The sequence below is a fragment of the Panthera pardus genome, unplaced genomic scaffold (genome assembly GCF_024362965.1).
Source record: "Panthera pardus isolate Hobbes unplaced genomic scaffold, ASM2436296v1 HiC_scaffold_2, whole genome shotgun sequence".
Taxonomy (NCBI): Eukaryota; Metazoa; Chordata; class Mammalia; order Carnivora; family Felidae; genus Panthera; species Panthera pardus.
In genome coordinates, this window is record NW_026526765.1 from 59752735 (window position 1) to 59765726 (window position 12992).

At 41.8% G+C, this 12992-nt stretch overlaps 1 protein-coding gene across 1 annotated transcript in view; it reads left to right on the forward strand.

Annotated features, from left to right (window-relative positions):
• The window catches only part of DOCK2 (dedicator of cytokinesis 2), a 413845-nt gene that overhangs the window by 17697 nt on the left and 383156 nt on the right, over positions 1 to 12992 (forward strand). Inside the window, exons 2-3 of the mRNA XM_053907087.1 lie at positions 2487 to 2570; positions 12776 to 12816. Coding sequence (XP_053763062.1) covers positions 2487 to 2570; positions 12776 to 12816 — 125 coding nt within the window. The remainder of the gene's footprint in view (positions 1 to 2486; positions 2571 to 12775; positions 12817 to 12992) is intronic.

Genomic DNA, 12992 nt, shown 5'->3' on the forward strand with positions numbered 1-12992 from the left:
TCCAAACCAAACAGAAGCTCATTGCTGATAAATCATATGACCAAACAGGGCAGATAATAGATTGAGCTAAATGAGAGGAATCCTGAGTCCTCCTGGTAGTCTTACCATTGACTTAATTTACTTCTACTCTCCTCATTCCTCCGAAGCATAAATAATAAACAATAAAAAAGGACAAGCTCATAGCTCTAATCCTTTGGGGAGCCCACACACAGGTCAAAACAGACAACTACAGTTTCTTAGAACAAGGTCCTCTCTGCTCCGTCTGGCTCTAGAAACCCACACAAAGGACACAGAATACCATTTTCAAGACCACCACCGAGGTGGGGAGTAAGGGTAAGTTAAAATGCCGGAAAGCTTTACCAGGTTTCAGTTGCCTTTTTCTTGATTAAGCATTTTCTTTTTCAACGTTTTTTTTTTTTTTTTATTTTTGGGACAGAGAGAGACAGAGCATGAACGGGGGAGGGGCAGAGAGAGAGGGAGACACAGAATCGGAAACAGGCTCCAGGCTCCGAGCCATCAGCCCAGAGCCTGACGCGGGGCTCAAACTCACGGACCGTGAGATCGTGACCTGGCTGAAGTCGGACACTTAACCGACTGCGCCACCCAGGCGCCCCGATTAAGCATTTTCTTGATGTAAACTTTTGACTATTTTCTAGGGTTCTGATACAGTTGATTCTGACAGCTTTTGTCAGATTTCTCATTACTTCTTTGGAGGGACAGGCACGTGGAGTTCCTTACTCTGCCATTTTTGCTGAAGTCACCTGAAGAAGTAGTTTTTGAATACATTTTGTTTTGTTGACATATGAGGAAACTGAGGACCAGTGGGAGAGGGAGTAAATTGAGTTGCAACAGTTGCTACCCCATGGATGAATCTTGAGGACACTGCTGAGTGAAAGAAGCCAGTCACAAAAGACCATGTATTATATGATTCTATTTGTATGCAGTGCCCAGAATAAACATATCTGTAGAGACAGAAAGTAGATTAGTGGCCACTTGGAGTTGGGGTAACTTTCCGAGGTGATGAGATTGTTCTAGAATTAATCACGGTGATGCCTGCACAACTCTGTGAATAAATTGTTGAGTTATATACCTCAGATGGGCAAATTGTATCCCAATAAATCTATTCCCAAATAAATAAATAAAATCCCTCCAGCTTCTCATTCTCTTGGAGTAAAGCTTAAACTCATCACAAGGCTGTGCGGGACCTGGTCCCTACTTCATCAGCCTCATCTTGTATCACCTTTTCCTCTCGTATCTTACTCCATCCACAGAGGTTTCTTTTGATGTTGTCTGAATATGCCAAGTGCCTTCCTTCCTCAGGACCTTTGCACATGCTGTTCCCTCTTCCTGAAATGCCCCTCCCTTAGTGTCCCCACAGCTGAACAGCTCAATTGCTTTGTGTATCAGCTCAGAGAGGCCTTTCCTAAATACCCCAACAAAATGTGATGTGCCCTATAACTCTATACCAGGCTCTATTGTTTCTCTTTCACATGTATCATCTTTTGTAAACTTATATTTATTTCTGTGTTCACCAATAGAGTGAGATCAGTGCCTAGCATGTGCCTGGCACATCATAGCCACTTACTGAATATTCACTGCATGAATGAATGATGACAACATTCTAGGATCATACTGTTCAGCCTCCTGAGAGACTTTCTTTAAATCAACCCACATGCATTGTGTCTTATTCTGTTCTTGAAGACCTACTAAGCTGGTGGTTCCATTTTTAGCCTTTGGAAAGTAGGCTGCAACCCTAACATGGATTAACAATGTGGCCTGGTCTTCACTTAGCAAGTGATGCTGAGCACGGCCTACGCACTGCAATGATATGGCATGAGGTCATGTTCCAAGGGGTTAACGGAGGTTCTGACAGCACAGAGGGGACTCTGGCTACTTCACAGCCAACTACTGCCCCCAGGCACTGATAATGGAAATTGGGAGACAGCACATCCTTGGATGTCAGGCTATTGTCACCAGGAGGGAGTAATTGGGGAGCAGCAAGTACCTCATCATGGTGGTTGAGAATATGGAAGTTAGATACTGATTTTCCTGTCAGTTCCTGGCCTGATGATTTTCACCAGATTATTTAACTTTTCAGCACCTCTGTTTTCCATCTGCAAAATGGGATCACAGTTTATACCTCACAGGGTTGCTGTGAGAAGGGAATGAGAAGATGTGCAGAGCACATGCCTGGTGCACTGTGAGAGGTCAACCTATGGTAGATGATATAAACAGCGTTCTTGTCATGCAGACTGGAGTGCAAACCTGTGCTGGGAGAGGTCAGGTTTGGTCACTGAGTGAGGGCCTTTAGCAGCCAGGCTGGGGCTGCATTCAGTCCTGTGGTAGGCAGTGGGTTCTGCATTAGTCTTGTTAGTCCATGTAGTCTGCATGGTGTTGGGTAAACTCAAGGCAGGGAAAACAGGGAGGAGCAGTGATTATCAGTATCCAGAAGTCTGACCAGGCTGCCCCTCTCTTCTGTTTCACAGCCATATACAACTTCCAAGGGAGTGGAGCCCTCCAGCTCTCCCTGCAGATTGGTGATGTGGTGCGAATACAGGAGACCTGCGGAGGTGAGTCACTGGCTCAGGTGATCCAGGGATGCCAGGACCCCTAGCTGATGGTGTTGGGATGCCTGCAGCATATACCCAGCACCTCCAGCCCTCTCTTGGAACCTGGAGCTATGTGTGGTCTCTTATGAATTTTGATAATATTAGTAATTTGAATGTACTGAAAATAATGCTTTGTTATTTTAGGAATTTATGCTTAGTAGCAAAGGGCTGACTGTGTGGTTTGATGTTTGTTGTGCTGTCCATTTTCCATAGCCATGGGGCTCTTAGGGCCTATGACACCCACCTTCTTTCTTAGTATCAATACTAATAAGGTTATAAAGGGAAATCAGCACTATTAGGGGTTTGAAGGGCTTAGGAAATTATACCCTTGATTCCAGGAGAACTGATATGCACAACTGTGTGGTATAGGCACTGTGCCTGGTCCAGGGAGCAGTGCTCACACCCTGCACCGAGCTGGGGGCCCTGTCTTGGGCAAAGTGGCATCTCTTTCTTCCCACAGAGGTGCCATTCTCTTGTGAAGCCAAGCGTGTATTGGGCTGTGTTTACCCATGGTGGTGCTGGTGGTCGTAGGGGTACTCTTTAAAACTTGCACAAAAGCTAATGGCCTTGGACCCGTGAGTTAGGCCATTATGAATCAATATATCACCTATGTCACTGATAAAATTGATATTGGGAGTGTGGCTTGGGTGTAATACTAAAGAAACTTGCCAATGTGTTGGCCACTCTGAGCCAGACTCTCCCAGTCGTCACTGGCAGAGCAAGACCTCCACAGTTCTCCCCTTCCCTGGGCCTGCCACTAACCCGACTGTGTGGAGAGCATATGTCCTTCCTGTAGCTGGGCAGAGGAAGAAGAAAGAAGAGGTGAGTGGACTGAGCACCCAGGCCCATCCCTCCCTCCCAGCTAATCCCTCAGGTGATGCTCTCCTGTGCTGTGATGGGAGTGAGGGGTGGGCAGGAAACAGGTGTGCTACTGTGAAGGAGAGCCCCTCCAGGGGAAACAGCCAGCCAGAACAGAGGTGCCTATAGAACTAGCCATCGTTGGATGCTTACCACAGTGGGGGCACTGTGCTAAATTCTGGACAATGCTGACATGCTAGTCTAGTTACTCCTCACAGCCACCCACAGGACAGGTCTTATCTCCAGTGCCAGATTAGCTGTATGTAACTTCCAAGGCTGTTCTGCAGATTGGCACACAAGCATACACAGCACACTCACAGATACGCGTACACACACATGCAAACATACACACAAGCATACACACACACACACATGCAAACCAAAAAGCAAACAAGCAGAAAAGCTTTTGTGAGGAGGAAAGAATTTGATATTTGATATTTCAAAACAGCTTTAGCCGGGTCATCATGGGAGAAATGAGAACTTTGTTCACCTTCCTTACATTTGTCTTATCCTTTAGTGTTATTGTTATTTTGGGTTGTATGTGAGGTGAAACGAAGCACTTTTTAGAGTCCAGGCCTCTGAAAATCCCAGTCTGGCCCTGTTAAAACCTTTTACACACAGAGTGAATGGGACAGGGGCAGGAAGGAGAGTATATGGTTCCAACCCCCCTGCCCCCTTCCACACTGCAACCCATCTTTCACAAATCTGGCTCTACCCAGTGGCAGATAAGCAAACTGTAAGTAACCAGCAAGGTCAAAGAATGAAAATATAAACAGATGACAACTCTCCTCACTGTGTCTCCCATGCTGCTGAATGCTAATCCTGAGAAACAGGCGTGAGGCCTCACGTCTGCAAGTCAGGAAATAAGACTCAGGGAAGAGAAATGACTCACTGAGGGTCACACAGGAGTGTGGCTGTGTTTCCCTCCCCATGTGTATAAGCCCACAGCCTTTCTTTCACTCCATAGCTACCAAAGCAGTGAAAAAACCTGGTCATTATTTGCCGCGTCCCACATTTTGAGATTCAGACAAGTATTTTCCGTTTCGTTTTCCTGGAGAAAGAGCTTGAGGCCAGTAAACTGACCACACGGGTAGCACACAGTCAGAGCCTTTCATTCCCTTGCCTGGCCTGGTGCCCGACCTTCGGAAAGGTCACACTTGATGACTCAAGCCACCTTTATTTGTCTTTGGGATTAGTGTCCTTGTTGCTAACCTCTTTGGTTCTGGTTTTCCTCTTTTAATTCTATTTTATTAGTTTTATTTTAATGTATCCTGGCAAGAAGCAGCCACATTGCCTTTCTGGAAAGAGCTGGGCATATTAATTTAGTGAGTGATTGCCAGTTCATGTGTACTTTGAAAATGTATATTCAATGTTCAGAAGTCTGTTAAAATGATTCTATTTATCTGAAGCATTGGTATACAAATTATCATGACTCATCATGCATGCATCCATATCCATAGGGAGTTTTCAAACTGGAATTTATGGGATCTTAAGGTTTCCCTGAGGGCCTTGGACAGCTAAAGGCTCTGAGACCAGGTTCAGTGTTGTCTGCTTTGCAGATGCGAAGTTCTGCCTATGATTCTGATTGAAAACCTGTTTCTGGCAAACATAAAAAGGTGAAAACCACAGTGTCAGTCAAAAATTAGTCAAGGTGATGTAGTAAAAAGATCTGGGGGTGTGCTCATGAGACCCTCTTATAGAAACCTAATTGAAAAATAAAATCCAGCCAATTGAGAGATGAATCAAAATTTCATAAAACAGGAAGTAAAAGGCTGTGATAAAAGGAAATAGTGGTGAGCACTGAGTCTAAATGAATGAATTTATAGAGATTGATATTAAAAGTCACAATATTTATGACTACCAAAAATAATGTTAATGTTAGGGAAATGGACAATGTAAAGAAAAAAAAAACACAGCACATAAAATTGAGCAGTGAGGAGTAGAAGGGAATAGATTAACTTTATGATATTATCCTAACAGAGAGTTGGCCAATATCAGAAATTAAACAGAACAATTAAAAACTTATAACCACGCCAATCTTTTAATGTATTTCATAACTATTTTTAAGGAGTTTTCAGGATTTTTTTTGTGTAAAGAAGAGAAATTTATTTAATTTTATTTTTAAGTTTTTATTCAAAGTCCAGTTAGTTAACATGCAGAATAATATTAGTTTCAGGTGTACAATACAGTGATTCAGTACTTTCGTACATCACCCAGTGCTCATCACAAGTGCCCTCCTTAATCCCCACCACCTATTTCACCCATCCCCCTACTCACCTCCCATCTGGTAACCATCAGTTTGTTCTCTATAGTTAAGAGTCTGTTTCTTGGTTTGCTGCCCTCCCTCTTTTTTCCCCTTTGCTCGTTTGTTTTGTTTCTTAAATTCCACTCATGAGTGAAATCATATGGTATTTGTCTTTGACTGACTTATTCCGAGTAGCAAAATACTCTTTAGCTCCATCCATGTTGCTGCAAGTAGCAGGATTTCATTCTTTGTTATGGCTGAGTAATCTTCCATTGTATGTATATGCCACATCTTGTTTATCCATTTATGAGTCAATGGATACTGAGCTATTTCCATAATTTGGCTATTGAAGATAATGCTGCTATAAACTTTGGGGTGCATGTATCCCTTTGAATCAGTATTTTCGTATTCTTTGGATAAATACCTAGTAGTACAATTGCTGGGTCATACAGTAGTTCTATTTTTAACTATTTGAGGAGCCCCCATACTGTTTTCCAGAGTGGCTGCACCAGTTTGCATTCCCACCAACAGTGCAAGAGGATTTCCCTAAGAAGAAACATTTAATCAAAGTTTCAACATTTCCTTCAATTTCACTCCATTTCTTATTCTTTTATTAAATACAAATAAATAAGATTAAGTTTGGTATTTGAGATTTTTATTTGCATAATATCTTTACTATATGCTAATTTTTATGAGAATTTTTGGAAATGATATTTTATCTATTTATCCATCTGTTATTCTGTGTGTATAAATATAAATGAGAAGTTGACTAAAATGATGTTAAGAGTATTTTTCTTTTTATGGGTAATGGGATTCAGGATGATTCTTTTAGCTTCTATATTTATACTTTCCTGCTTACTTTAAATTCTTTGTAACAGCCCATATCTATTTTAGACAAAAAAGAGAATATAGTCTTTAAGATGTGAAGCACCCATCTCCAGATATTAGTAATGATTAATTCTAGGTGGTAGGAATGTGAGTGGTTGTTAGTTTATTTTTTGTACTTTTCAATGGTTTTTAAATCCTCCCCACAAACAAACAAACAAACAAACAAACAAACAAAAAAGGAGTGGAAAGATCATGAGCTTTTGAATCAGAAAGTTATTCTCTGCTCCACTACCCACTAGTTGAATGGTCTGGGGTAGGTGGGCTTCAGTTTTCTTACCTGTGAAATGGGTTACCATTGTCTGTTCTTAAGGTTGTTATGAGGATAACACGAAAGTAGAGAAGCTGTCTAGCACCATGCTAGACTCTATGTTAGAACACTCTTAGGTGTTTTGTGTTGATTAATTCCATCCTTCCCCCCATTATATACAGCCACATGGAGACTGGGAGGTATATCTGTCTCCAGTATAGCCCAGGGAATCTGGAAGCTGGCTCCTGATTGCCTGGAATAGGTGAGGCCAGCCCTTCCTTGCCTATACTAAATTTAATATTTTGTTCTGTTGAAAATTCAAACAGTTCAGAAGGGTACCCATTGTGGCTAAGCCTTAGATATCCTAATGCTTATTTTTTGGTCCATAGTATATCTCTCAGGCTGCCCTTTTTACCCAGAGGTAGCATAAACATTCTATGTTCTGATTTTAGATGTGGAAAATACATGTGTTTATTGAGCAGTCACAAGTCCTTATGGGAGGATAAACATAAAAAAAATCAGTGTTATTTTTCCTCATTTACTTCCTTCAGTCATATTTGGTTGACATCTTTCCTGATATTTAATGACATTTCAAAAGAAGATTTCAATCTTATATCCAGTTTAATGCCTCCCCTCCTTCTCCAGCTTAAGCAAGGCTGGGGGTGGGAGGGAGTTTAGGGTGCTTTCTTTCCAAATCTCTGTCTTCCTTGATCAAATAAGCCCAAAGATCAGCCAGTCCCCTGCATGAATAGTCATGTAGCTGGGGTATGAGATGCCAAATGTCCCTAGCTGTGAATCTCCTGGACTCTACCCCTCATGCCTGGATCTGGCTTGTGGGTTGGGGAAGCTATACCAAACGCTCTGAAGGCAGTGACTACCACCTCCAAAGACCCCTGTGTCTCTCTGTCTGTCTCTCTTTCTTTTCTGATGACATACACTATGGTGGGGGATGGTCTTTGGGGAGGAATCCTGCTTGTTTAGACTCTTCTTTCTAAGCCCTTCAGAGGGACTAAATGCCCCCCCTAGAATTATTTGCTTTCTTTCTGGAACAACAGGTCAAGTCTCATTCCATCTACTGATAAATACGCTCGTCTGGGTCATGGGGGCCCGCTCTTAGTGGGAAGAGAATGAAATTTCTGTACAGTAGCTCCCAAGGAACTTTTGAATTTTGTTCACCAGTAAAATGAAACAAAGGGAAGGTATGAGGGAGGAGGCCAACATAGTTTCTTTTGCTTTTTAAGGTAAGGCATATCTTTGGTTGTTTCCTAGAAATGGGACCACACTGTGCATCCCACTCTGAGATTTGCTTTTCTCACTTAAAAATATTTGGAGCTCTTTCTAAGTTGGCATGTGTGCATTACCTCGTTCTTGTTGGGCTGCCAAGAGGTTTGCAAAGAGAATTTTGAATCTACCACTCGCAGAGTAGGGTGGACCCGGAGCCATGTAGCAGCTTCCGTACTAACAACTCCACTGAGAGTGATCAAAGTTCTTTACTGTTAGGGTAAGAGAGGGTCTTGATGAACATTTGACAGGGCATCCTTTTAAAGTGCCACTCTGCAGGGAGATGTCCCTTTGTTTGGGTCTGCTTTAGAGACAGGTCCTGTGAAAGTGAACTTCTCTTCTGAATGAGGGTGAGGCAAAATCATCAGTAAACTTCTATTTTGTTGAATTTGAAGCATGTGTCATTTACTTTGTTGGGACTTCACTGGGATGAAGTGATGGTATTCAAAATCTGTAGGTTCTCAGGGCGCCCAGGTATCTCAGCCGGGTAAGTGTCTGACTTGTTTTCTGCTGAGGTCATGATCTCACAGTTTGTGAGTTCGAGCCTTGCATTGGGCTCAGCTTGATTCTTTCTTTCTCCGTTTCTCTCTATCCCTCCCTGCCCTCAAAATAAATAAATAAACTTAAAAAAAAATCTGTACGTTTTGTAAATAAACTAGAAAATATGCCCTGCCAACTTTCTCTGGTAGTGGTTGTTATTGATGATGATTTTTGATTTTTAAAAGAGAGAATGGTATTTACTAATTTTGAACACTCACCATATGCCAGGCACTGGACAAACTCTGAATTCCTTATCTAACTTCAGCCTTATGAGACAGACACTATTATTATTTCCATTTTACAGATAAGAAAACTGAGGCTCAGAGAAATGTCTAAGATCACACAGACAGTAAGTTGTAGATCTCCATACAAATCTGAGCTTTGCTTCCAGGGAGCACACTCTTAACCACTGATAACTGCTAACTTATATCTGATGTTAATATTATACAGGAAATCAAAATCATACAGGAAAGTAAAATACATTCAAGCAATTGCCACTCAATAAACAAATATTAAAATTTGCAATGTTTCCTTCAGACTTCAAGAAATAAAAACTTTAGATGCATTTGAAACCCTCTGTTTATCCCTCCTCTATTCTATTCTTCTCTTTTTGTCCATACTGTAGGTAATACTTATCCTGAAATTGGTGTTTTCCTCCCCTCCAAGGTTTTATACCTTTACTAGATGGTTTACTTCATAATCATGTTTTAAAAATAGTTTTGTAATACCCTGTGGGGTGCATGTTATTTCCCTCATTTTATAGATGAAAACACTCAGGCTTTAGTGACATGACCAAAAATTATGCTGCTTATAGATAGCAGAGAGAAGACTGGATCTTTAGGCCATCGATTTTTTTTTAATGTCCTGGAATATTTAAAAAAAATTTTTTTAATGCTTTATTTATTTTTGAGACAGAGAGAGAGACAGAGCATGAGCGGGGGAGGGACAGATTCAGAGTGAGCCACAGAATCTGAAGCAGGCTCCAGGATCTGAGCTGTCAGCACAGAGCCCAATGCGGGGCTCGAACCCACGTACTGTGAGATCATGACCCGAGCTGAAGTTGGACGCTCAACCGACTGAGCCACCCAGGCGTCTCTATCCTGGGATATTTTTAATCTCTCCTCAACTTTCTCCCTACTCTCCACAGATGCTAGATGATTAGAGAATTTAGGTACATTTTGTTTTAGTATTTGGGATGTGGGAAGGGAGGACAGTTTGAAGAATTGGTACTTTCTAACTGTCACGAAGAATGGTAAACATTTTCCTTTTCTCATCTTCCCCCAGGATGCACTTTGTGAGTTCCCTATTAAAACAGAAGTGCTTATCTCATGGATGGGGTTGCTATTATTTAATAGGAAAATGTGTTCAGCCTGGGGGCAAGTCCTGGGATATGGCAAGTGCTGTGTGCCTGCTTTTGATCATGGTGTTCATTGTTGTGCATTTTGCTATGGATGCCAACTATTGTTATCTGCCTGGTCAGGTCTTGGAGTACAGCCAGATATAGCTGACAGATGACCAGATTAGGGAGCCGACATCAGGAGTCATGGAAGTCAATGGCCCAGCAGAGGTGGAGATGTCAGAGAAAAGTCCTAAGGAGAGCCCTGATGCAGTCAATGCATTATAATTATCTTGCAAGTGGAGGTGGTAATAAGCCCTTCTCATCAAGGATCACAGGATATTTATTTCTGAAAGTACTTAGCCCAGTGTCATGTACATAGTAGGTGAACCATCAGTGTTGATTGAACTTGAATCTTGGAAACAGAACGTGTATGCTGGGTAATAGTCAGTAGATTCCTTGCTCAGGAGTGAGCTGAAGTTCTAAGAATCAGAAAAGCTACAAGGCGTCCGTAGGTAACTGAGCCTCAAGGGTCTGAGCAGGCAGAGTTCCTGGACCAGGGATTCAAGGGATCCTGATCATGGAGATCCTGTCATGGAGAAGCAGATGTGCACATGAGCTCTGGGTAGGGACTTTTGGTCCCTTGATTGTTTTCCTAGTCTCTGGTAGATTTTGGTGGCTTTGGCCATCAAGTAGATTCAGGTCACTACAACTATGAGACCCTTGTCTGTATTTGTGCTCTAAGAGAACTTTTTCTGTATATGTACTCATCACACAGTGGCTAATGTGGCAGAAAAGCATTGAGGGCTGGCTTTGAAGCCATACAGATTTGCCCTTGAACCCTGGCTGTGTGATTTGGCTCAGTACATCAACTGACTTGAATTTCAATTTCTTCATCTATAAAATGGGAATGATGATACTTGGCTCATAGTATTGATATGAGGACTAAATGAGAAAATGCATGTACAACACTTAACATACAGCTTTGCCTATATTAAGCAATCAAAAAATGGTGGCTAGTAATATTCCAAAGATGTTCTTATTTAGTTGGTGGCATGGGGTAGAACTGCAAACAAAGGAGTTGTTATAGTGCACGGCTGTGGAGTGTCATCTCTGTGGAGTCAGATGCTTGGGTTTAAATCTTAGTTACATCACCGACTAGCTGTGTGACCATGAGCAAGCTGCCTAATCATTCTGTGCCTCTCTATTTTCACTTGCAAAACTAAGGCAATAATAGTATCTACTCTATAGGATTATTGTGAAGATTAATTTATAACTTGAAAGAAACAAAACAAAACCTTTACCAGCATTGACGCTATTGCTAATGGTTAATTATTCCCAGTAGTTATGGACAGATTATTAGGAGTGTAAACATAGAATGTGATGCCTCATGATGTTTTCCAGCACTGGAAGTATTCAGCTGGAAAGTAGCTTAGTAGGGATATAGCTTTGGGGATTCAGATATTGACAGGACGGAAATATTAGGCAACCATCATACTCCTTCCTGCATCAGACAGGAAGCGCAGTGTGATGGCCATGTGCATTCAAATCCTGACATTGTCACTTATCAGCTGTGTAACGCTGGGCAAATTATTTAACTTCTCTCTGCCTCAGGTAGGTCATTCTTTTGTAAAATGGGATAATTATAGTTCCTACCTCATCGCGGTCACGAGGGTTAAGAGACTTCATACATGAAGAGTGCCTAAAACAGTACTTTATTCCAAACCGGAGATTCCTTTTCTCTAACTTTTTTCTTCTCTCCTTCCTTTTCTCCTTCTCTCCTTCCCTTTCTTTCTGTTTCTCAAAATAGGAGCCACTGTGGGCACCTGTTGCTTTGAGTTTTCTTTAAGACCTGACCTTCAAGCTGCCTCATGACTGTGAATGGTGACTTTGCATTTCAACTTGTTTGTTTGGGGGCTTGCATGTATGTCTGTTGAGAACATATTTCGACAACAATCTGTCAGCCCAGTAATGAGGGTTTGCTAATGAGGCTCCTGACAGACGCTTTTTATTTACAAAGATGACAAATGCCACCACTTGGCTGTGCTTGAATTATTCCAAAGGCCAGTGGGCTCATTATAGTCATCAATACTTGCTACACCGAGGCTCATTTTGTTTGAGACTGTGTATAATTTGGATTTCTGTTAATTGAATCATTTTTGAAGTTCTTGCAAAGGGAAGAATCTTTTAAAATTCCTGTCCTTTTACCCATCTCTGAACTTGTCTGTTTTGTAATGACTAACTTTTGCAAATCACATATTAGACACCATTTGCTGCTGTTAAAACTGTGGGTATTATTTTAGTATGTTTGCCAAACTCCCTCGGCCTTTGTACGTCTCTAAGGAAGAGGTTGAAGCATGCATCTGAACACAGGGCCCAGGCAGGTAATGGGAATAAGTGAGGGGCTGGGTGGAGGCTGGTGAGTTGAGGCACCTGTTCTGTGTGATGAGACCAGCTGCTCCTCGCCATCAGCCTACTGAGGCCATGGGGAAGCACTAGCCACTGTCACTGGGCCTCCTATTTTTACAAAAGGAGGAAATTCGCATTGTTGTGTGAGATCTCTGTATTTTTAGATGATTTTTGGAGATGTTGGCAATGATTTCAACAGCTTGTTGAAGCCTAGGGCCTTCCAGACTTGGATTTGTGCCTGAGGTCTAAAGCACCTCACAGTAGTTTCTTTGCTACTTAAAAACAAGCAGAACAACAACAAAAACCAGCAATAAGCTTGTAAGAGTAGATAAGAGACCTGTTTGTTTATTTTCTCTTTGCAGATTGGTATAGGGGATACCTCCTAAAGCACAAAATGTTACAGGTAAGGTCAATTCGTTTTTACTTGAAACAATACTGGATGTCTTTACATGATGCTGCAATCCCTTTGGGCAATTACCAACCTCTGTAGCTCATCAGCACATTTGTCTCATCTCTCCTTTGTGTCCTGCGCTTTTCCACCTCTACACCTCGGCACTTGCTGTGTCTCAGCTCCCTTCC